Source organism: Mustela nivalis, assembly GCF_964662115.1.
Source record: "Mustela nivalis genome assembly, chromosome: 4".
In the NCBI taxonomy this organism is placed as follows: domain Eukaryota; kingdom Metazoa; phylum Chordata; class Mammalia; order Carnivora; family Mustelidae; genus Mustela; species Mustela nivalis.
Window position 1 is genome coordinate 116,614,846 of NC_139023.1, and position 24,310 is coordinate 116,639,155.

At 41.7% G+C, this 24,310-nt stretch overlaps 1 protein-coding gene across 5 annotated transcripts in view; it reads left to right on the forward strand.

Moving 5' to 3' along the window:
* The window catches only part of GPRIN3 (GPRIN family member 3), a 69,780-nt gene that overhangs the window by 44,304 nt on the left and 1,166 nt on the right, over positions 1-24,310 (forward strand). For 4 of the 5 annotated variants that reach the window (XM_082726571.1, XM_082726570.1, XM_082726573.1 and 1 more), the window contains one exon: positions 14,019-24,310. This exon is cut by the window's right edge and continues 1,166 nt beyond it. In XM_082726571.1, coding sequence (XP_082582697.1) covers positions 14,132-16,483 — 2,352 coding nt within the window. In that variant the 5' untranslated portion in view covers positions 14,019-14,131 and the 3' untranslated portion in view covers positions 16,484-24,310. The remainder of the gene's footprint in view (positions 1-14,018) is intronic. The other variant, XR_014310586.1, reaches the window with a different exon arrangement.

Below are 24,310 nucleotides of genomic sequence, written 5' to 3' on the forward strand. Positions count from 1 at the left end.
AAGGATACTTATGGTGGCAATATAACTCAGTATTTTTAACTACACTCCTCCTCCAGAACATCCAGAATATTTGGTTACCTTCGCTGTATATATATGTTCTCAAAGCAAAATCTATCTTCAAATTCTAGTAGAAACTAAATGAAAATCATAGAAATTATGGCATATCATGAAGGTAGGCTAAAATGCAGAAGGCAACATTGATTCATCCAACCCGTGTTTGTGAGAGCTTATTATGAGCCATTCATTTCACTAGGCACTTCAGGTATAGAAAATGAGCAGAAGTAGATAAAAGTGCTGCCCTCTTAGAGCTTGCATTCCAGCCCGCATGTCCAGAAAACAGTCAATAAATATACGAAACTCACAATACATGGGTAAATGTTTCAGTACTTTAAAAGGTGATTAGTGCTATGAAAAACAACAACAACAACAAAACAGTAAGCATGGTAAAACTTTCAAAGTGACAGAGTAGAAGTCAGAAGACTTGCAATTTAACAGTAGCTTTATCTAGAAGGACCTCCCTGAGAGGGTGACAGACACATGCACAAAGACCTCAAGAAGCCCTGTGTGATCCCCGCCCCTCCACCTTCCTTCTCTAATCTCCCCTCCTACACAGCTCCAGCTGTCAGGCTGAACTCTTCACTCTTCCCCTCAAACTCCTGCCTTTGCAGGGGCTGTGCCTCTTGCCTGGAGAACCAAGAATGAGGCAAAATGTCCTCAGTTCCCTGAGGTCACTAAAACAATAAACAAGTAGCTACAGGAGATGAGAGATTTGATAGTTGCTTTTGGTCGGTGTTATCAGAGAAGGTCTTAGGGAGGAATTATCTTTCAGAAGTACTTTTCAGATTTACTCACTGTCTTCTCTTTTATCTGCGTATATCATGAGTTCATTTTTACCTCCCATTCCCATAAGCTTGGAGGCGATAGAATTTGGGAATCGGACTCACTTGGTTTTGAATTCCAACTCTTTGACTTATTAAACCAACAACTTGGGTGAGCTAGATTTTTCAGAGCCTCAGTTTTCTCCTCTGGAAAAATGAATATAAACCTTCTTTGAAACTTGTCTGAAGAAAAGTAACATACAAGGTCTGGCCAGTGATAATGAGAGAGGACACCGGTCTTAAGAGGGACATGAATCAGAGAATGAAGGACAGTTTTTTAAACTGGGCTGAGGAGAGTGAATCTTATTTTACAGGTAGTGGAGAACCATTAAATTGTTTTGCACAGAGAAGTTTCATACCGGTATGTTTGTTTTAGAAAGGTAACATTAGCAGCAGGTGGAGGGCGGGTTTTAGAATGGCTGGATCAAGATCAGGTAAGGTGGCCTGACATGGCCTTGCTGTGAGAAACAATCCATTCAGGGGAGCCTGGTGGCGTTTGAAGAGGTGGACTTGGTAACTGGCAATTAAAATATGTATTCTAAACTTTATATCTTTCCATTTAGTCAGTTCTCATCATAGAGACAAAATAAATCATTTTCATCGCTCTTTTGACCCAATTTCATAGAATTTGGCTTTAGGCCATTCTTGGGGGGATTTATTGTTTGAGTGGATGTATATAATTTGAGAACCAGCTGTTAGAGCTACCAGCAATAGGAAAGAGGGTGAAAAAGAAATCAGCTGATAAATGGGAGTCAGAGAGTCTGGGAAAAGAAACTCAAGTAAACTTTTTTTTTTTTTGGTTGCCCAACAGGCATCACTTTATAAAAAGCATTTTTCAGCTGTTGACTTTGGAAAATAATTACATTGCCTAGCTTGGAGCTTGTAGATAGCCAGGATAGATAAGGAAATTATGGTTTCCTTTAACTAGTTTCATGGCTAGGCTAACCTGCTTGCATAGCAAAAAGCAGATGGAAGAGTGTGGAAGGATCGACCAGCATAAATCCGTCATCACTGACAGAAAAGCTTCAGCACGTGTGACTGTTCAGTTTTGCCTCTTTGAGAAGCATCAGCTTTTAATTTTTTTTTTAATTATTTTTGAATAGGCAATACATTTATATAGTTTAGAACTCAAGAAGTGCAACAGGCTATAGAGTGAAAAGTCTTCCCACATATCCTGTTGCCCAGATACTCAGTTCCCTTCCTCTGATAGCAATTTCTTACTTACTCCTGCAGAGATATTTGGTGTATATACAAGCAAAATATATTCTTTGTCCCCTCTTAATACAAATGCATATTAAACATACTGCTTTGTATCTTAAGATTTTTAAATTTTTTTATTTTTAATTTTTATTTATTTATTTTATTATTTTTTAAAAAGACTTTATTTATTTGACAGAGAGAGAGATCATAAGCAGGTAGAGAAGCAGGCAGAGAGAGATGGGAAACAGGCTCCCTGCTGAGCAGAGAGCCCCATGCGGGGCTCGATCCTAGGACCCTGGGATCGTGACCTGAGCTGAAGGCAGAGGCTTAACCCACTGAGCCACCCAGGTGCCCCAAGATTTTTTTAAATTATCGCTGGGTGTCTGTTACTGAATTTATTTTGGAGATTGTTCTGTATGAATACATAAAGAGTTTTCCCTTCTTAAATACAAGTGCTTAGTATACCATTATATAAAAGTACCATAATTTTTATAATTGACCCTCTCCCTATTAGTGAACTTCTAGATTGCTTGTAATCTTTTATTTCATACAGTGAATAACCATGTACTTACACTGATAAGTACATTTATTTATTTTACCCATAAGGTTAGCTCTTAATGTGGAATTGCTGAGTCAGGGTGTATGTGACCTTGTATTTTTGACAAGTATTAGCATTGCTTTCTATAGAAATTATACTAATTTGCATTCTCACAGGTGGAATACAAAGAACACTGCTTCTGACAGGAGACCAGGAAACTATAATTCCTGCCTAGCTGGACTAGGTTCAGAATTTCTTACTTCAACGCACAGGCCTTCATTCTCAGGATGTTCTTTTTTTATCAAAGGTGAATATGCTCAGGTCTTCAATCAGTGGTTCTCACCTGGCGACAGTCATGCCTCCCAGGAACCCTTTGACAATGTCCGGAGACATGTGTGGTGGTCACAAATGGGAGGGTGGTGGCTCCGGGCATCTTGTGGGGAGAGGCTGGAGATTTGGGGAAACACATTGCATGGGACATTCCGCCCCCCCATTCCTCCCCACAAAGTTACCTGGTCCAGAATGTCAGTGGTGCAGGGGTAAGCAACTCTGACCTAGATGAACATCAACTTCCTCTCCATCACCTTAAATCCATCTTTTCTTTTTTTTTTTTTTTTTAAAGATTTTATTTATTTATTTGACAGAGAGAGAGATCAGAAATAGGCAGAGAGACAAACAGAGAGAGAGATGAGGAGAAGCAGGCTCCCTGCTGAGCAGAGAGCCCAATGCGGGACTCGATCCCAGGCCCCTGGGATCATGACCTGAGCCGAAAGCAGAGGCTTAACCCACTGAGCCACCCAGGCGCCCCTAAATCCATCTTTTCAACCTTAGCATTCTTCACTCTCTAACCTAAGGTCTCTGCCAAATAAAACAATGTGCTTGCTTCCATAGTACATTTTTAAGAAATTTTTCATTTCTGTTACAACATTCTATTGTATTGAAATTAAGGATTTGCAGATACTTTGGGCTCCTCAAAACGTGAATATATCCTATTTATATTTGTATCCAGAATATGTGACACAAAGAAAGCTTACTAAAGGAGTGACTGGATTTAGCAGTACTTCCTGATTGTCTCGGTGTGACTTAAGGGATTATGTTCCTTTTAATCAAAGACCATTCTTTTTTTGCTATTACTTGCTTCACCTTTCTCTTACTTTCAAATATCCATTTTTCGTTAGACTACACAGGCAATTTTTTCTAGCCTACAAAAACATTGTACCAGGAAATGTCAATTGAATAAAAAGTATTGGCCTTTCCCCTGATTTGAACTACAGTGAAGTTTATTACCCCAGCATTAGTCACTTAATTACATACCCTCCTGCTCATTTATAACTTCTGACTGAGTTCGTCTTGTCTTGTCAAATGGATTGAAATCTCCTTCAGGGCAAAAATCAAAACTTGAAGTACCTCGTGATACCGAACACCGTGTTTTACAGACTCAAAAGCAGGAGAGTGACAGGTTGTTGATTCTTCTTTTTTTTTTTTAATCACAACTCACAGACCAAGCAAAGATCCTGACCTCAGCATAGAGACTGTTCATTCTCAAGAGCAGAGCACTGCGGCCCTCCTCAAAAACAATAAAAAGGCAGCTCTGCAGAAGGTCCAGACTCGAGGCCCCAAGGAATCTGTACTTTCCAATCTGCCTTCTCCCTGGCTTCCCTGTCCCCTGGAGGGGCACGAAAGCCTCGACTGACCAGCTCCGTCCACAGCCTTTTCCCTTTCTGTTTCCTTTACCGCCAAGAGTGCCACCAGGCACGTTCCCCTCGTTCGACATGATTAAAGACCCAAGTGTGGGAGGAGCGACTCCTGGCCCGTTTCTGACGGGAGCTAAAAGCAGAAATCACTAATAAGCTTTCAGCACGCAGCTGGGTAGCAAGGGTCTCCGTTTAGGTTCCCACTCGGCACACCGGAGCTGCCTTTGCCAGAGGGAAAGCAGGTGGAGTGGAGGCCTGGTTTTAATGAGATCGCCATGGTGTTGGAGGGAGGGCTGTGGGGGGGGGGGCGCGGAGGGAGTGCAGCAGCCAAGGAAAAAGGCAAGGTCAGGGAGGAACGAAGCAAGGACAAGAATACTTGTTTGTAAGGCTGAGTGGTGCTAAATATATCCTGAGAAAATTGGGATGCAGGGCAGCTTTTGATCATAGCTCACGCAGGATTTTAAAATGCAAATGCAGAGCTGCTTAGTTTATTGCTAATAGCGTGTTGTTGAACCATCAGTTAGCGCTGAGATCCTGTTGCATTCTCTTTGCAATTAAAATAAGCTCGCAATTGAAGTCCTTCAAAGCTGAGTTGCAAAAGAGGAAAACATTCAGAGTTGAGTATCTATCTGGCAAACCAAGGAAATGAGAGGAGTCAGCTTGATTAGAAAAGGGAGACTATAACAAAACAAATATTTTAATCATTTTCCCTTGAAGCGTTCAACTGAAAAAAAAAATCTTTAGGCATTTTTAAACAGCAGCTTTGATATTTAGCTATGAGTTAGCTCCACAGGTAGGAGAACGGAGCTGTTGAAGGGTTAATTTTTCAGGTTATTGAAACCTGAGTCTTGATTTTGCTAAGGACCCAAACGTTCATGTCTCCCACATGATCTAAAAATAAAAATTTAAAAAAAAAAAAAAACTCATTACCCTGTTAGTTTTTGAATTAGCTAAAGTTTCCTTTTCAAATGGTAGTCATTAGGGGTTTGGGAGAATATAAAAGGTAAACATTTCCACTGGACCATTTAAAACAGACTATAAATATATTGCACAGTTCCCTCCTTCTTAGGTAAATGATGCCAAAATAATAATTTCTTAAAATATTAATAATTCATGAGTATGTATCTGTTATCTTCCCAAAACTATGCTCACAGTTTAATTTATTTCCTTTAAATGCTATAACAGTAATGTGAGGCACTTAACTGAGTTTTGTGAAGTTTTTCCTTAAATAAAAGGCTATTATTAATGGATGGTCTGGGGAAGGTTTCCAGGCATGAACCCCCTAAAATTATCTGCAGGTGTCTGTGTGTGTGTGTCTGTGTGTCTGTGTGTATGTGCATGTCTGTTTCTAGAGAAGGGATCCCTGTTTTTCAGCAGCTTCTCAGAAAAGTCTGTGGCCCTTAAAATATCCAAATTCCTTCTGTTCGTCTGAATTAGTAAGAGGGTCTCAGAGCAGGAGAGGGAGGTCCTTATCTCATGTAGTGGAAGCATGAATTTCACCGACAAAGGAGAGTGAGTAAAGCGATAGACTTTTATTAAGCAAGGATACAGAAAAAGCTCTGAGAGAGTGAAGTTTGATGGGGTGAGGTATGGAGCAGATGACCAAGAAAGAATTCTTGAGATGTTTTTGGTGCAAAAAGTGGTTTTATTGAAAGCACGGGGAGATGAGAAAAAGGGAGGTTTTCAAAAGAACTTTCATATGCTAAAGAGGACCTTCGAGATTCTGGAGGCCCGGCCATTGTCAAGTTGAGGTTGTTTTTCCCCCTAGCAAGGCTTATTAAAGTTGAGACCGTGGGGAGCTTCTGCCGGTCTCAAATATTTATCAGTGGGCTGCAGATTATAAGGACGTTTAATTTTATCTATATTTCCTTCAGGAAGGTAGGTCATTGATAAGAATGCTTTTTACTTGTGAATCACTAAGACAGTTGTGAACCGAGGGAGACTAGTGTCTGGCTGGACTGTAATCTCTAGAAGTTAACCATTTGTTTTTTCTTCCTAGGGAGTGCCTGAGGAATGTCACACCGATTCCTAGGGGGTGACGTGGCGGGGGCGGGGGGGGGGGATTGCAGGGTATTGGCTGGTGCTTTGCTCTCAGCTTGCCTTCTGCTCCCTCATCAGTCACAAGCCTATGTTTCCCAAGTCTTCTGTTGTTTTCCTTGTTGTCTGAGGACAGTGCTTGCCTCCGTGAAGAGGTGCCCCGTATCCCTCCTTGTGTGGACTCTGGAGTCGGAGGGCCTGGATTTCAATCTGGTCTCTCACATTATGGTCTTGCCTCAGTTTCCACAGCTGCAAAGTGGAACTCCTAGTAGGTCCCACCTCAGAGTTACTCTGAGGATCGAACACGTTCACCTCCAGAACAGCCTTTGGAATACAGAAAGCAAATCAGTACGCGCCTGCTGAGCCCTGTGAGGCTGCTGTGAATTTAGAAGCTGCCTGGTCAGGTTTTGTGTTGGACAAAAGAGGGGGGATAAACTTGGGGTCTAAACGCTTCCTAAAGCCCTCTTTTCTGTCTTGGTTTTTATCGGCCCTGCTTACAATGGAATTCAGTGAGAGAATAATAAGCCACGCGTTTGTTTTTCCAGACCAGCGCTGAACCAAAGAACCGAATAGGGAGAGGGATGTAATATAGCTTGTTTTCCTGCACCTTTATTACAGGAGCCATTAGGGTTGAAAGTCTACCTGGCGCTGTGAGTGGCACCAGCAAAGCAGGTTTCTTGTCTCTCCAGCCATTCTGATTTGCTTTAGACGGCAGCTCAAAGGGAAGAACCAGTGTTTCAGCGAGTATCTTTGAAGTGCATTTGAGGCAGCTGTTAGTGTGAAGGTATGAATTTTTAAAGAAAGAATGAGCTGCTTTTCCTAGCTTGTGGGTGTTTCTTGGGATTGAATCACCTCTCCTTAAAACTGTGCACTGGCAGGATCTGCTGGGCTCAGAATGCAAATATCTCGGCGAAGCTCCTCGATAAAAGGGAGCAAAAGAAAAAAAAAAAAAAAACAGGTTGAATAGGATGTCAGATGACATTTTTTTTCTTTATCCTTTTCTTAAGGAGTAATAGTCTCTAACCTCTTGCCTCCCTCTTCTTCAAGGGTCTTTGCGTATCCACCTGAAGGTAAAAGCTGCTGTGAGATGTCTGGAGACCAAGGTATCACCAAGGTCCCTGTAACACCTGCCTAAAATGTCACTAAAGAGATGCAATGACATCCTGAAGCCCTTGTTCTAGCAATGCGGCAGTTGTGAAGTAGGCACGGGTAATTGCTGCCCACGGGATTATCGCTGTGACCTGCAGCCGATCAGCATCCTGCTGGTCCAGGAGTGCCAAGCTTCTCTCCATTCTCTCTGTCTAATGCTCTTTCCACCAGGGCAGTCTGGGAGCAAATCACAAAGGGCTGAGATTCCCTGCTGCCTGTCTTATTAAGCGTGGGCGTCTGTTATGAAAATAGGCAGCGTGGCACAGTAGTGGAACCCACTGTTTTCAGGATGAATGGTGGCCATGGCAGCCTTCAAGAAGGCGGGCTGTTCATAAAGTGACCAGTTATGAACGTCTCTGTAGTCTGTGTTGAAGCCATCCAGGCCCCTGAGTTAAACCCCTTGCAGAGAGATATATATCTGTATCTATATCATCTATATCTATATCTATATCTATATATTTTTTCCACTTCCTTTCCATTTTTTTTCCCGATACGTGTGTGTATTTTTTTCCCCTTCCTTTCCAGAGTTACAGATAATAAGGAAGCAGCACAGAAGGAGCCGAGGCATTTGCATCCATTAAAATTCCGTTCAATAGAAATTATAGGTCTTCAGCCTTGAGTAGGTTACTTAACCTCTGGGACTCAGTTTCCTTTCCTGTAAAAGGTGGATAATGTGTACCTTGCAGGCTTGCTGCATTGCTACCACAAGGCCTGAAATCCTTGCTCCTGATTTTAAGGGCAGAAGGACCAAAGGGACATGCTATTAAGAGTCTAGTAACCATCAAACTTAAAGACAGATTCAGAGGTACCCTGTGATTCGTGGCTGATTCAGAAAGAATTCATTTTGCTACAAAGAGTCTCCTGGAAAATTCATATTCACCACAGCAAATGACAAAGACAAGGACTCCCTCTTGGAATGACTTTAGTCAGTCTCCTCTGAGCCCTCTTCTTTTGTCTTTCTTTCTTTGTTTTTGTTTTTTTTGAGATTTTATTTGGGAGAGAGCACACTAGAGGGAGAGAGCAAGCCTGAGTGGGGGGCAGAGGGAGAAGGAGAAGCGGGATCCCCACAGAGCAGGGAGCCTGACAACTGGGTGCTGCTCCTTAGTTATAAATTCCCACTTATTCTTGCAGTTGTATTTGGAGGTAAACTTGATCTTTCTCTCCTCATGCAGTAGTCTTGATACCTGTCCCAATAGTCTAGAATAAAATCTTCCTTACCATTTTCACAAATGTCAGAATAATTTTTTTCTTTAACACAAATCAAAGCCTAAATATTGAGGTTTTCAAAAGAAGCTAATGCTCACCAGGTGTTTGATATGTGCCAAGACGCTGTTTGTTCTAAACGTTAAATCTCTTCTGTGAGGTGTTTGGGTGGCTCAGTAGTCCTTTAAGTGGCTGTCTTCAGCTGGAGTCATGATCCCAGGGTCACAGGATCAAGCCCCGCATCAAGGCCCCCTGCTCAAGTCGGGAGTCTGCATCTCGCTCTGCTCTGTCCCTCCCCACAGCATATGCTTTCTCTTTCTCAAATAAATAAAATCTTTTAAAAATAAATAAATCTATCCCTCACAACATCCCAATGAGGCAGTACTATTTTTATTACTATTCTCAATTTATAGATTAAAGGGGTTTCCTGAGAGATTAAGTTACTTGCCCAAATACAACTGGAGCTAGCTAGTGGAACTGATACTCTAATCCAGAAATTCTGGCCCCATGGTCCATGTTCTTAAATACACGGCCAACCTGCCCTCAGAGGACTCAAAATTAGGTTGGGAAGTGTACTCTGTTTGTGTTCTTAGAGCAAAGTTCTCAAACTTAGCTGCCCTCACAAGCCTGGGTAAGTAAGACTAACTAGGAAAGCAAGGTGGGTGGGGAATGCATCACTTGGAAGGTCCATGCTCATCAAGATGGCCAGCCCTCATCATCACCACCTAGTGGTTACTGTCTAGTAATTCACACTTTCTGGGTTTTTTAAGATTAACAAAGAGAAATCTGACTTTTTATGAAAGATCTCTTCAGTTTGGGAGAAATAAAAAAAGAAGGAAAAGGAAGGAGAAAGGGGAAAGAGCTGGGAGGTGGGGAAGAAAGGGAGAGATGGGAAACCATGCAGGACTCACACCCTGCCTCCTGCCTTCATGCATGTGGTCATTTGCTCACTGGCTCCCTCTTTCTCTCTCTCTCTCTCTCACACACACCCCTGCAGCAGGGATTCGTTCAGCCTGTGGGCTTCCTGTAATTTCATTTTTAGAGGTTTTTAAATCTTACTTAATGGACTCAGCTTGGTTTTAAAAGATACATCCTCCTTACTCTAAAGTACCAAATAATTACTTTTAAAATGCCCTGTTTGTCTGACCTATGGGAGACTCTAGATTTCTGCTTTTGGTTGGAGAGGGGACATGAAAAGAGGAGAGGTGGGGTTTTTTTCCTGGGTGCATGAGGATGCTGTGACAATTACTTTAGTAGACTTGTTTGAGAAATTTTGGTTTCTTATCTACTCGTGAAACAAGAGATGAATTACAGGCAATCTGGTTTTTCTTTCTGATTCTTGAGTTGATGGATAATTTTACTTCTATTAACCAATTTTTAAAAAACACCCTTTCAGAGTTAAGCCAGTATAAGCAGTTAGCCATCTGTGGAAAACGGAAGTCAGTGCAGTGAATTCTGAGAGTTTTCTGAAATCCGTCATCTTTTTCTCGGTCTTCCAACTTATGTTGCTGAACCTTGAGCTGTTTATGTTTCACAGTCATCTTTCGCAAACCAGGTTTCTTGGCTTCTGCTATAGAACACAGGAGATGTTCTGTACTCCTAGCTTCATGAAACCTTCAAGCTTTTGTAGCAGGTGTCCACAGTACTTGCTTTTAATGGTCTAACACTGAATTACAGATAAAGTTTCAAAAATAAGATACAACCATTTTCTTTCAAAAATAGCACTCTTTTAAATTGTGTTTTGATTAATAGTTCATGTCCTCAGTTAAAATTTGGAAGTTTGGTGGGGATTTAATAATGGTTCTTTGGGAGGGAAATGGGATCAATTAACACCTTTTTATGCATAAGACTTTGCATTGCCTCCTGTGGAGTGAACAGAAAAGCGTCAATAAGCATGTCCCCTTCCCTTCTGGAACTTCAAGTCCTTTTGGAGAAATAATGACATTTATACAAGTAGCAAAGGTACAAAAACAGTGCGTAAGAAGGATCCAGATAACCATAGCTGTATGATTTTAAAAGAGACTTTATGACTTGAAAGCTTTGGAGCCTTCAGAAAGAAAATAATATTTAAGTGGATTCTTGAAGAATGGGTCAGCTTTTTGAGAATGAGGAGGACAGAAAGTGGGAGGAAAGGCGTACTCAAGGCAGATGAGAAAGAAGGAGAGGGGAAGATGAGTTTGGGGCCCAAAAAGTGATTGCAGCAGAAAACTCCAATATTCACCTCACACCAGTCAGAATGGCTAAAATTAAAAAGTCAGGAAATGACAGATGCTGGTGAGGATGCGGAGAAAGGGGAACCCTCCTACACTGTTGGTGGGAATGCAAGCTGGTGCAACCACTCTGGAAAACAGTGTGGAGGTTCCTCAAAATGTTAAAAATAGAACTACCCTATGACCCAGCAATTGCACTACTCGGTATTTACCCTAAAGATACAAACGTAGTGATCCGAAGGGGCACGTGCACCCGAATGCTTATAGCAGCACTGTCCACAATAGCCAAACTATGGAAAGAACCTAAATGTCCATCAACAGATGAATGGATAAAGATGATGTGGTGTATATACACAATGGAATACTATGCAGCCATCAAAAGAAATGAAATCTTATCATTTGCGATGATGTAGATAAAACTAGAGCATAGTTAAAACTAGAGCATTAGCGAAATAAGTCAAGCAGAGAAAGACAACTATCATATGATCTCCCTGATATGAGGAAGTGGTGATGCAACATGGGGGCTTAAGTGGGTAGGAGAAGAATCAATGAAACAAGATGGGATTGGGAGGGAGACAAACCATAAGTGACTCTTAATCTCACAAAACAAACTGAGGGTTGCTGGGGAAGGGGAGTTGGGAGAAGGGGGGTGGGGTTATGGACATTGGGGAGGGTATGTGCTTTGGTGAGTGCTGTGAAGTGTGTAAATCTGGCAATTCACAGACTTGTACCCCTGGGGATAAAAAATATATTATTATAAGTTTATAAAAAATTAAAAAAAAATTTTAAAAACTCCAATAAAGAAGACATGGCATATAAACCTGAGGAAATGATTAGAGTGAGCAGAAAACAGTCAAGACCAAGGATGGGAATATTCAATTCAACAGGTTAATATGCATAATAAAGTTACAAGGAAGAGCTGGTTTGGAGGAGAGAAAAAAAAGTTGGATATACAGTTTAAAATTCAGATATATTCTTTTAAAAGTTTAGCCCTTTCCCACTTTTCAGTACCTCCATCTCTCCTTTTCTGTCTTCAACTCATCACATTCCTTCCATTAAGACGTAATATGTCTCATTCTAAATATTTTTGGAATTTATATATTCATATGCAAACATGTCTGTGCGCACACACACAAACACACAGTGTGTGGTTTAGGTCAGTGTGTGGTTTAATGCAGTATTTTAGGTCATTGCTTGACAAAAATGAAAATATATGTATTCTTTTCCTTACCTTGCCCTTCTGGCTCAGTCATCCTGGGGGAAATCCCTCCCAAGTGAAAACTTAACAGCCTAAACAGCTGTTTTTTTAATGGTCACATAACACTCTCCAATAGATATGTCATGATCTCTTCCAGTATTCCCCCATTCAGGGAGAGCAATTTGTTCCCAGTTTTCTACCCTTACAAAAAGTACTTCAATAAGCATACTTGTATCTCTGTCTAGACATGCTACTGTTTTATTTCTGTAGATAGGGGTGGGATCACTGTGTTGAGGATGTGTATTTTTCATTTTGAAAACTAAACTTCTGGGGTGCCTGGGTGGCTCAGTGGGTTAAGCCTCTGCCTCCAGCTCAGGTCATGATCCCAGGTCCTGGGATTGAGCCCCACATCAGGCTCCCTGCTCAGCCAGGAGTCTGCTTCCTCCTCTCTTTCTGCCTGACTCTCTGCCTACTTGTGATCTCTGTCTGTCAAATAAATAAATAAAATCTTAAAAAAAAAAAAAAAGAAAAGAAAAAGAAAACTAAACTTCCCTAAGAAAGCTGTAACAGTACACAGTTTGCACCCACCAGTAATAAAAATACTGCCTTTCACTAGGTCTCCTCAGGCCATAATGTTATAGCTCTTTTTTTTTTTTTAATTTTTAAGTTTTTGCAAGTGCTGTTCATGTAAAATCTCATTGTTACTTTATTTGCATTCGTTTGACTACAAATGAATTTGATCATCTTTCCATGAGCTTGCTGAGTGGGTTTCCTATCTTGCAAGCTGCATTTTTGTATTCTGTGTCCATTTTTCCAACGAACGGTTTTGTCTCCCTGTAAATTTTTTTTTAAGAGAGGGCACATACACAAGCCAGCCTGTGAGTGGGTGGGGGAGGAGGGTGAGTCAAGGAAGGGACAGAGGGGAAGCGAGGGAGAATCTTGAGCAGTCTCCATGCGCCGTGCAGAGCCCCATGTAGGGCTCAATCTCATGACCCTGAGATCATGACCTGAGCCAAAATCAAGAGTCAGACACTTGACCGACTGAGTCCCCCAGGCACCCCATCTCCTGTAAACTTTTAAAAGCGTCTGCTATATTATAGATATTTTTGCATGTCCTCTAGGGTTTTAAACATTTGTTTTTCAAATCTATCATATTTGTTTATGGTATCTTTTGCCATATAGAACTCTTGGGTCTTATTCAGTCACTTAGGTTTATGGTTTTTCTTATAGTTTCTGTATTTCCTCCTTTGCTAAAAGAAGCCTACTCTCTCTGCCCCTAGATTATATTTGTTTCCTAGATTTTCTTACAGGCTTCTTATTTACTTGTTTATTTTACATTTCAACCTTTAATCCATCTAAATGCTTCCAGGATTTATTTTTGGAGTTGGTGTAAGATAAACATCTAGTTTTCTTTTCTTCTAGATGCATTAACAGTTTGCCAGCTCCTTATATTAAATAATCCATCACTTCGCTGCTAAATTGAACTGCCTTTCTTGTCACATATTAAATCTTCATTTATATGTGGATCTATCTCTAGATATTCTATTTCATATATCAGTTTAGGCCTATTTCAATACTTACTGATTTGATTACAGTAGCTTTATAGGATTTTCTGGTAGCAGTAAATCAGACTACACAAATGACTTTTGGGTCGTTACCATATGCTTAGGTAAATACATTAAAAACCTGTTTGCTACACAGCAATGGGATGTAAGCAGGTACCAATGCACCAAAATAACACTTGCATAATTAAAATATACAAAATCTTTCTTCCCAAGATCTCTTCTTATATCAACAGATATAGGAGAAAATTTCAATGTGCTTGTAAGATCTGGCACAAATGACCGGCTGGTGTATTTTCAGGCTTTACATGCTGTACCGTATTAATGATACTGTTTCCCTCATTCGCAGATGGACCCCTCAGAGGAATCATCCCTGACTGAGTCTTCACTCTGAGCTGAGACTGCTTCCCAGAGGGAGACAGCTCCAGGGAGAGTGCTGAGGTTTTCCTGAAGAAGAATTCCATGGGGACCGTACCTGACCCTTTGAGATCGGCTAAAACTTCCTTGCTTGCAGCTTCTGGAAAAGAAGAGGATCTAGAAGAAGTGCAGCCTGCCTCACCTCGGTCTCGACCTGCCCTCCTCTGTAAGAACACCAATGGCCTTTCTGGCCCTCCTGAAGGGCCCGTCCTTAGCCCCAGGGCAGCTGCTGAGGCCTTGATGCAGGCCTTTGAGCATGAGACCACCCCGCCGGACATGTCTTCCCCCAGTGTCTTCAGTGAGGTAGAAAAAGCGTGTCCTCCACGCAACTCTCCTGGCAATACCCAGCTGCCGGGAAGCAGCGAGCCCACAGCACCAGCTCCGTGTTCTGCAGCAGGAAAGGATGTTCTAGACGAAGCATTTACAATGCCAGCCAATCAACACAGCCACCAGGCCATCCCAGGCAACCAGCCTAGTGCCAGCCCCTCAGCAGGGCCTGATGATACGCTGCTGAAAACCCGGAGAACCTCAGACGGGGAGCAACCTGAAAAGTCAAGTTGTCCTGTGGGCAGCACCCAGGGCAACAGCAAAGCCCATGTGCCCTGTGATTTTCCCTCTCAAGAAATAGTCCAGGGACTGGCACAAACTGCAAATACAGCAACATCTGTGTTCAGCTACACCTCCTCTCCTGGAGGCGGACCTGAAGGGGAGAGGCCCAGAGCCATTTGTGACTCCCAGACAAGGTCCTGTGAGTCTCCAGCGAGAGAAGACGGGTGTTCTGGACATACACGGCGCCCTGCCACCACCTCGGACAGCCAGGCCATGACTTCTGTGACATCTGAACCATCCCACCTCACTAGCCAAGGGCCCACGTTTCCTCCAGATCTGGGAAAGGTGCCATTGCCTACACAGCACCAGGTGTCAAGGTTCAAAGAAGCAAGTACAATGACCAATCAAGCTGCTGGTGAGGTCCCAGAGGTTGCCAGCAGGGCTCGGCAAGACGCTGAGGTGCAGGCAGTGGCAAGTGTCGAGAGCAGGTCCGTCTCCACCAGCCCCAGCATCCTCACCGCGTTCCTAAAGGAAATCCCCGTTCCCGAGTGTCGGGAACCACAGGAGCAGCTGCGTGTCATCTGCCACAGCAGTGGCCATGGGAGCCATACGCTGGAGCTGTCTGACGACATCCTAGCCCCCCAGGAGTCGAGCCAGCGCCCTGGCATCATGCCAGAGGTGCACATTCAGGCAACTGCGGCAGTTTCTACGGCTTGCCACGGGGACTGTAAGTTGGGGAGCCTCCCAGGGGAGGTCCTTCAAATCTCCGCGATCACTGTGGCATCTAGCAAGGCTCAAGATATGGGCAAGAAAGATGGGGGCTCAGCAGGCATGGCCCCGACAGGGGAGGAGTCCACTTCCACACAGCTTTCCAACGTGAACTCTAGCTCCCAGAAAGCTAGCCCCACTGACCAGATTTCTGTTCGCGCAGGAAGTCAGACGGAAACAAATCATGAATTGGGGAAATTTGAAAGCAAGCCATCTGAGTTTGCAGTGAAAACCACAGATGGTCCCCAAACAAACCCAGACTGCCAACTCTCTGACTCTTGTGGCCCTGCCAGCAAAGACGACCCGTCCGGGAGCATGGATCCCACTGCTAAAGGACAGGCAACAGAGCCAGCATCTCCGCGCAGAGTAAAACAGCAGGAATGTCGGGGCACCGATAGCCTCGAAGCCAGGGCAAGGGCAGAGGCCAAGACCCTGCTGCTCAACCCTAAATCTCAAGAAAGTGCAGGCGCTGGATCCGCTGCCAGCCCCACGCCGTCCCCAGTCAGGAAGAACCAGGACGGTACCTCGGAAGAAAGCAGACAGACCAAGACGGCCACCAGCCTGAGCCTGCCGGCTGACTCCATGGGGGACTCCAGCCCAGGTTCCGGCAAGAGGACCCCTTCCCGCTTGGTCAAAGCCAGCCCCCGCAGGGCCAGCCGCGTCAGCGAGTTCCTCAAGGAGCAGAAGTTAAACGTGACGGCGGCGGCCGCGCAGGTGGGACTCACCCCGGGAGAGAAGAAGAAGCAGCTTAGCGCCGACGCCAAGCTGCAGTTGAAACAGTCCAAGCGTGTCAGGGACGTCGTGTGGGACGAGCAGGGCATGACCTGGGAGGTGTACGGTGCCTCCCTGGACCCGGAGTCCCTGGGCATCGCCATCCAGAACCATCTACAAAGACAAATCAGGGAACACGAGAAATTAATCAAAGCTCAGAGCAGCCAGGCCCGGAGATCCGTTTCCTCAGACACTTCTTCCAACAAAAAGCTCAAAGGAAGGCAGCACAGCGTCCTGCAGTCCATGTTGCAGAACTTCCGACGCCCCAACTGCTGTGTTCGTCCCGCCCCTTCTTCTGTGTTAGACTGAAAGGGAACGTGTATGGGAACCCTCGTGCACAGCTATCGGTATTCCCGAGTGTCTGTGTATGTCCGAGCTTGCTTAGTTTTTTGTTGTTGTTTTTGTTTTTTTGTTGTTTGTGGTTTTTTTCGAGAGAGACCAGTTAGAGAAAGCAAGTATTAACTATAGTAGCTATGGCTTTGTTGGGTCCTTTGATTAGGGCTCTGTGAATGAAAATAGTTCAATTCGCAAGAAAGGACAAGAGAAAAGAAGGAAGTGTTACTGAAGGTTCATGACCTTAATTAAGAGGAAGTAATATTCACTGGGTTTTTTTTTTTTTTTTTAATTATGATGTTGCTTCTGGAACTAGCGTTATCATTAAACGTGTCATTTAGAATTACTGCCTCAATTTATAACACTGGTATTTCCACTAAAATCCCTGCTTAATATTAAAAATAGCAAAAACACTATAAGCAAAAGCACTGTTAGACTCTCTAGTCATATTGCAATAAGAATGCCACTACCACACAAAATTTAAATAGATGATAAGAACTAAAAGGTAAAAAATGTGAAACAAATTTTGACTCACTCTTAGGCCAGATGACATTAAGTAAAAGCATTTAAATGCATAAAATACCAAACATGAATTAATACTTGTAAACATGTGCAGATAGCTGTTTTTGTAAACCTTGTTATACCGTTAATAAATGTAAAGAAGTTACGTTAGGAAAATGAGCTAAGTTTTGAATGAATACCGCCCACGTAAAACATGAATTTGTATATACAGATTTCCCTGCATGGAAGGCAAGGGGCAGCTAGCTCTATGATTCTGACTGGATTAAATTCATATCTCTTTAGAGGAAGTACATCGACCAAATTCTTGGAAGGAGTCCTTGAATTATTAATAATACTAAAGTTTGTGTTGTACAGGTATCCTCCAAAAACATCCTACTGAGAGTATTAAGGTTTCAGTAAAGAATTATGAACAGCCAGTTTACCAAACGCTCTCTTCTCTGTGTTGAAAAAAAATAACAAAAGCAATACATTTAATTTTACCTCCTGAAAACAGGCTGCAGTTTCTGTCTTTCTTTTGACTTGCTTGGTCAGTAGCTACTTGTTCAATAGTAGCGTCTAATAGAAAATGTAGTCGACACCAAATAGAACAGAAGCTTCCGCACAGTTTTTGTTATGTAGACGAATATCATGTAATTGCCAAGTTTCTAATCTGTAGTAAAAAGGTAGCCTGTGTGAACTTACTGATTTTAAGAGAAATACCATCCTATCTCGTGCTTCAAATCCAATAAAAGAGGCCTTCACTAAAACGGGGTTTGAGCGTCAGGTGGTCTGTAATTTTTGAGAACATAGGCATGTGTTTGAGCTCAGCCCGCACCTGTTTCTGGAAGAGGAGCATGTCCTTCTCGCCCAGGACTGTCTTGCAGGGCACCGGGCTGGACGATCAGCAGTGGCTTGAGAGCTGAGAGAGTGTGGAAGAGGGAAATGAGATAGAGCCCTGGAAAAGTTTCCCCTCCTAGATTCATTGCAGGGACATCGCTGGTGTCCACCTTGCATTAGAAAATCAGATTGATTAGCATAGAAGGGGTGCTCGCTGGTTGCCTTGCCTGAGCTAGTTCCCCTCGATGAGTCCGAAAAGAGTGTCTAGCCATGTATTCCCGCTCTGTGGAAACTCACAAATGCCACTGGTGCAGGAAGCTCAGAATCTCTGTTTTGGCCTCTTTTTTTTTTTTTTTAATTATTCTCTTTTGCAGATTCTGCATATATAGGGCAAAATCATACCTGAACTGTAACACCCACATGCTAAACTGGGCACAGCCCAAATTAATATATAGCCGTTGATTTCTTGCGAAGCAATTGGAGTGTATATGAAGACCGCCTAAAAGGCTCCAGTCCCAGTGCTCCCAGGGCCTCAGAAATAAAATTACAGTTGTTATGCTTGGAACTGATAATGAATTTTTTTTTTTAAGATTTTATTTATTTGACAGACAGAGATCACAAGTAGGCAGAGAGGCAGGCAGAGAGAGAGAGGAGGAAGCAGGCTCCCCGCTGAGCAGAGAGCCCGATGTGGGGCTCCATCCCAGGACCCTGGGATCATGACCTGAGCCGAAGGCAGAGGCTTTAACCCACTGAACCACCCAGGCGCCCCTGATAATGAATTTTTTAATGAGGTGCGTTTTTCCGTTTCTTACCAATTGGCCTCTATTAAGAACAGTACCTGTAATAGAAATTGCCATCAAATTAGCAATCACATTACTATTAATGATGAGAGATTTACTTTGGGCCTTGAATATCCATTCGTAGTAGTATTCCTGTGGCTTTTGTTGGAGATCCCTCTGCCCGGCTCTAGTCTCGCTCTGAGCCCGTCCTCCCTGTCTGTCTCCCTCAGGCGTTGGCCTACATGCTGTATATGCACGGAGAACACCCTAGGTACACAGTAGCCGCTGTCAACAGTACCCGCCCCAGACGGGTGGGCCCCAGGTAATCCTCTGCCGGGAAGTGGCTAGAACAGGCTGTTCCGGCATTAAAATAGGAGAAAAAGAAGAATTTAAGCATCTGGGAATAATATTTATTTTCATGAGTTTGGTGTCACCACATGAATTATAAAGAGCTCAACTTAACTTATAAATTTGTAATTCTAAATTTATAAGTTGTGAAGTTTAAAAATTATAAATAGTTCAAATTAAAGATGAAGCCAGAAGCCTGAGAGAGTTGTCGGCCTTTGTCGCACAGGAAACAAATTAGGAAAATTACACTGAATTACTTAAAACTAAATTCAGCGTTGCGGTGGTGCCTCTCAGGGTTAAGACTTCACGTTTGATGAAGTACCTCTAACCGGGTTTTTTTGGTACTGGAACTAGCCTTTCCTTCTTAAGCTTTAATGGTTTAACTCTTCACCTTTACTTTACTCCCACTCCAGGGATAGTCACAGAATAGGAGGAAACCTTTCTTGTTTGGTTGTTTATTGACTCTTAAGGAAGGAACAGCTTTTCAAAACAGTAATAAAATGGACCATCAAATGGCCAATTAAGGAGACTATTGAAGATAAGCTCTGCTTTTGCTATAGGATACCCTGAGTACTCAAACCACATAAAACCTTGATTTGAAGATTTTCCTTCCCTTCAGTCTGTGACACGGCATTGACATGCAGTAAGGCGTTCGTGACGCTTTAGGTTCATCCAACAAATGAACGTGGAAAACGGTTTTTGTGGCAAATTCTTTGAGCTTGTTTGGCTCTATTCTCACCTTACCTGTATGACATATACCAGGTTGAAAATTGGTTTTATCCTTAATTTCTTTTAGATGTTTTCCTCCTCCTGAATGCTTTTTAGTCATTGAAATATATGGAGGAAATACCTTATTGGGTAGATAAATATAAAATATTTCTTAAGCCAGTAGCATAAGAGAGATGAGTTAGAACACAGTGCTTGGAAGATAATGAGACATTTAAGATGTTCAGATGCTATATGGCTTACCTAGTAAATACTAGAATTTAAATATTGATTTTTTTTTTCTATTTTAATGACCGTAAGAAATATGTCATTGCGTCAGCTATCCTATGTTTATCTTCAGTGCTTTCCTAATCATCTCTTTCTGGATTATTGGCTTTGATGCCACAGACCAACCGCTTTACACATAGTAAAATCCTCATTTATGTTTGTGTTTTGGACCAATGGCATAAGTTGAACATTTTGTTAGGTCAAAGAAACCTTTAGGTTTGCGTCCAAAATGAAGTATTTATAAAATATATTGGTATGTTTTCCTACCTTGACAAGTTCAGCTGCATTGAATATAACTCAGTTTTTGATGATTTCTGAATCTTTAGAATTGTCTGATAATTGTTATTTTGGATACCAGTATTCTTCATGTTACTGCTTACAGAGCAAAAGTTAAATAAACTGTAGTGAATATGCATGTGTATCATATACCCTAGAGGTTGAATTTTGGAACCAAATCCTTGATAGGGGCTTGCCATTTTAAGGTAGATAACAGAAGAAGAAAATGACTTTGGGTTGCCTCTGAAAGTTTTGAGGTTTTATGGTTCCTCGCTTATTCCAATGTTATTCCTCTCATTTCTAGGAATTTCCATCATTCCGGGAGTACCTGTATATACCACATGAAGATTATAATATAATGTGACTTTAAAATGTGTTTACAGAGAATATATATAAGTGTGCTGTTAAAGTAAATTATTTGGCCTTTGCTGTATCCACTCAGTTACTGTTTGCTGCCAAAATGTGAGAAAATATCTTCTATTCCTCCTACATATTGTGCAAGTGTTAAAAAAAAAAAATTGTCCATTTCTAGTATCATATAATTCACCACTTCCCTTGTCTACTTTTTAAGAATCAGTATAAAGAAAACAATACCTTAGGATAAGGTTTGCATATACATATATGTGTTTTTACTGAAAACTGGGCCTTTGCAGCCATGGGTAGGCCTCGACCAGTCTGATTTACTCATCGTCTACAATGCTGCCATGGAAATGATGCTGTTTACTCTCTCCTGCTTTGTCCTGAGTGGTATTTGAGAAATGAGGCCTGTGAATTTCCCTTTGTGATAATAACAGGGTGAATTGAGCAGTATCTTGGATAAATGAGCTGACCATCTTGTCCCCACCCCTATTTTGTCTACACAGTGAACCAGAAGTCTTGTCTGTGTCTGCTTCAGTGTTTGCTATTTTATATTGATATCTGAGCATTTTGTTTTCTGTTAGCAATGTTCTTTGATGCTGTGTGTGGCCCTTTTGGTTGAATCTCTCCAAATGTGGGTCAGCTGCTGCCACCTGGCAAATAACAGGTGATACACTGAATCTCCTGTCTATTCTTGTAACTATATCCTTCTTCATGAAATTCTGCAACTCGCTGAGTAATTACAACCGTCATCTGTGCAGACACATGGGCTTAAGGATGTCTACAAAATTTTAGACACTTTTGCAAAAGGGTAAAAATATAGTCTTGTAAATACTGAAACATTTCCATGAACTTTATCCTACTCTTGGGGGGAAAAAATTTTTTCCTTGGCTACAGAACCAAGATAAACTTGATTTGTGATGACCAAGGACATAAATGAAGATGGATTGAGGTGGAAAAAGTCTGTCTCACAAGTAATCAGTGACATCTGCCAGAGGTCATTACAGCTACTCTTAACTGTGAACATTCACCAGCTAAACTACTTACTTGCCACAACCAAATAACCTCTCTCAAAGTAAATCCAGTATATCTGTATATACATGTAGATAGAAACAACAAAAAAAATCCTGAAAAATTACTGTCGACTATCAGTTAAATCAAGGTGATGATAATTGTAAAGAACATTTAAATCACCATGGGCCTTGGTGAAATGACCTTGGAGGCCAGAATGGTGCAACAAGATGTTATTCACAAGTTTGGTGTTTTGTTGTTGTTGTTGTTGTTGTTTTTAAGACCCAGATATCTCAGATACTTATCTTGAGAATAAAGACTGTTGAAAATGAAATTAAAGCCAAGCAATAATGTGCCAAAAAGAGGCAGTTAATACCAGCAAGTGCATCTCTATGGGCACTCCATCATAGAATATGGTTTGCTCCATGAAGACTGACTGTAACCCACAGGATAAAATAAGCAAAAGCATAACTTCTGCTTTCTTGCTAGAAATACTTGTTTAGGAGCTCCATTACAGAGGTACGGCACCGGTGAGCATCAGTAGGGATAACGGTCGACATCTCTGTCTTCATACTAGCGAAGACAAAAAGGAGTCAAAAAGTCTCGCGAGCTTAGAATTCAAGCCAGCTCCAAACCGAAACTTCATTGAAACGGGGAGGTTAGACACATAGTAATCACTCTTCCTGGATATTTGGGTGTAGAAAACCCACTTAACTCTGCCTAGAGGATTACCAGCCTTAGCTATGAAAAAAATGGGTTCCAAATGTAAACTAACTAAAACACGAGTACTCTCTTCAAAAGGGGCCTCAAATAATGCCTTACAGAAAATGGTGTTCCAGATGGGCGTTTCTAAGTACTAATCCTTCATCAAGTCTTTTTTCAGTTCAAGCTCAGAATCAATTGGCTGCACACCTGTAGGAATAAGTCACATATTTTACACTTCAGAAAAAGATTCTGATGACCAGTCAGCATGGTGATAATTACAATTAGAAATACCCTAGTGATTTAAGTGTGCTAAGGAGAAAAAAGTGGGAGAGAAGTGCTAACTTCCTTCTTGATCTCTTATGATGTGGGGATGTCATCCTTTTATTTGCAGGGTGAAAATTATAGCTTCTTTTTGACGTTGCGGCTAGCATTACTCTTTGTTACTTTAAAAAATTCAAGTGTCTATTTAACAAAGCTTTTAAGCACGTAAATTTTTTTCTGATTCGTATCATTGCTCTAATATCCCGTAAAGACTACCTATAGAGCAAACTGTGCTGAATGGGTAGAAGGGGCATACCCATGTTTATCAGGATCTCCTCATGATTGTAGTTGAGATTCCTTAACATTTATTTTAGGCCACATCTTTGAGAGAATTGTTTTTCCTAATGTTTTTCCATCACCTCTTGAAACTATGTTGGTAAATACGAAGATAGCAGTATTATAGTCACGCTCTGCCATCCCTAGAGGAAAGGAGAGACTAATTTTTGTTTTCAGGACATCTGGAGATAGCTTTTCCTGAGGCTGAGAAAGGTCAACAGGGCCTGAAAACTCAAGAAGGAAATATACTAATAATTACTAAATTTCCAAATGTACTTATCTCTGCTGTACTAACGTGTGAACAGTATGTTGTGCATAATACTATAGCTGGTCGTGGTGCGTCAATGCATTTTGTAAGTGTGTACAGTCTGTGAGTGGTTGGTTTCTCTTTTTATGTGTAGAAAAAAAAAAAATCACATGCTGTGTCCCATTTCAAAACCCAGTTCTGCCATCAAGTAGGCACATGTACAAACACGAATAAAGCCAACAGAAGTGTGCATATGTATTCAGTAACAGAATGTGTCCTTTCATTTTTGAAGGTCAGAAAGGGCTGTTTTGTTTGTTTCTTTTAATCATCTCTGAAAGTCGATAATGTACTTATCTCAAAGGCTGAATACGTTGGCTGTACACTGGCATGTTACTAAATAGGCCGGCTTAATTAACCGTGCCATTTGTCACAGGTAAGGTCAGTTCTTTGACCGCTGTGATGATTTACATTCCTCACACATCCTTTCTGTGTTAAGTGTGTGGCTAGGATGTACATACTATGGGTGTGATTGTGTACATACCTTGTATGAATTATCTAAATCCTCAAGGAGTCGTAGGAAAGCAAGAAAAAGAAACAGTTGTTCAAAAGCCTCAAAAGGGCTAATCAATGAGTATTTTCATTGTCTGCACATAAAAATGTACACATGGCATAACTGTAAATAGCTTACACAGCTATATATATATATACACACACATACACATAAATGCATTTTATTCATACTGTTAATATTTAAAATCACAAAACAACTAATTGGAAACCGCATCTTTCCATGACTGTTCTGTTCTACATACATTAATATTGAATCAAATAACTCCCCAGTAAATGGTGTTCTACTCCCAGGTAGCAGATTTGGTGCTTCAGAAAGCTGAGCCTCACTATGAAAATCTAGTCAGTGTCTCACTCAGGCATAGACTGGTACCTGAGCAGCTTCAAAGGTTTGATGCTACTATTCATGCACCTAATTTTATATCTGGTAAAGACAAACACTAGGGAAAATCAATGTTTTGTAGGCTCCATTTGTACACTTATTTGCACAGGCTGGTAAAAGCCCTACCTTTTTTTAAAGAACCGTCCCTAGATTTCAAAACAGTGTATAATCACTCAAAGTGGAAAATGATTGTAGGCATTCTG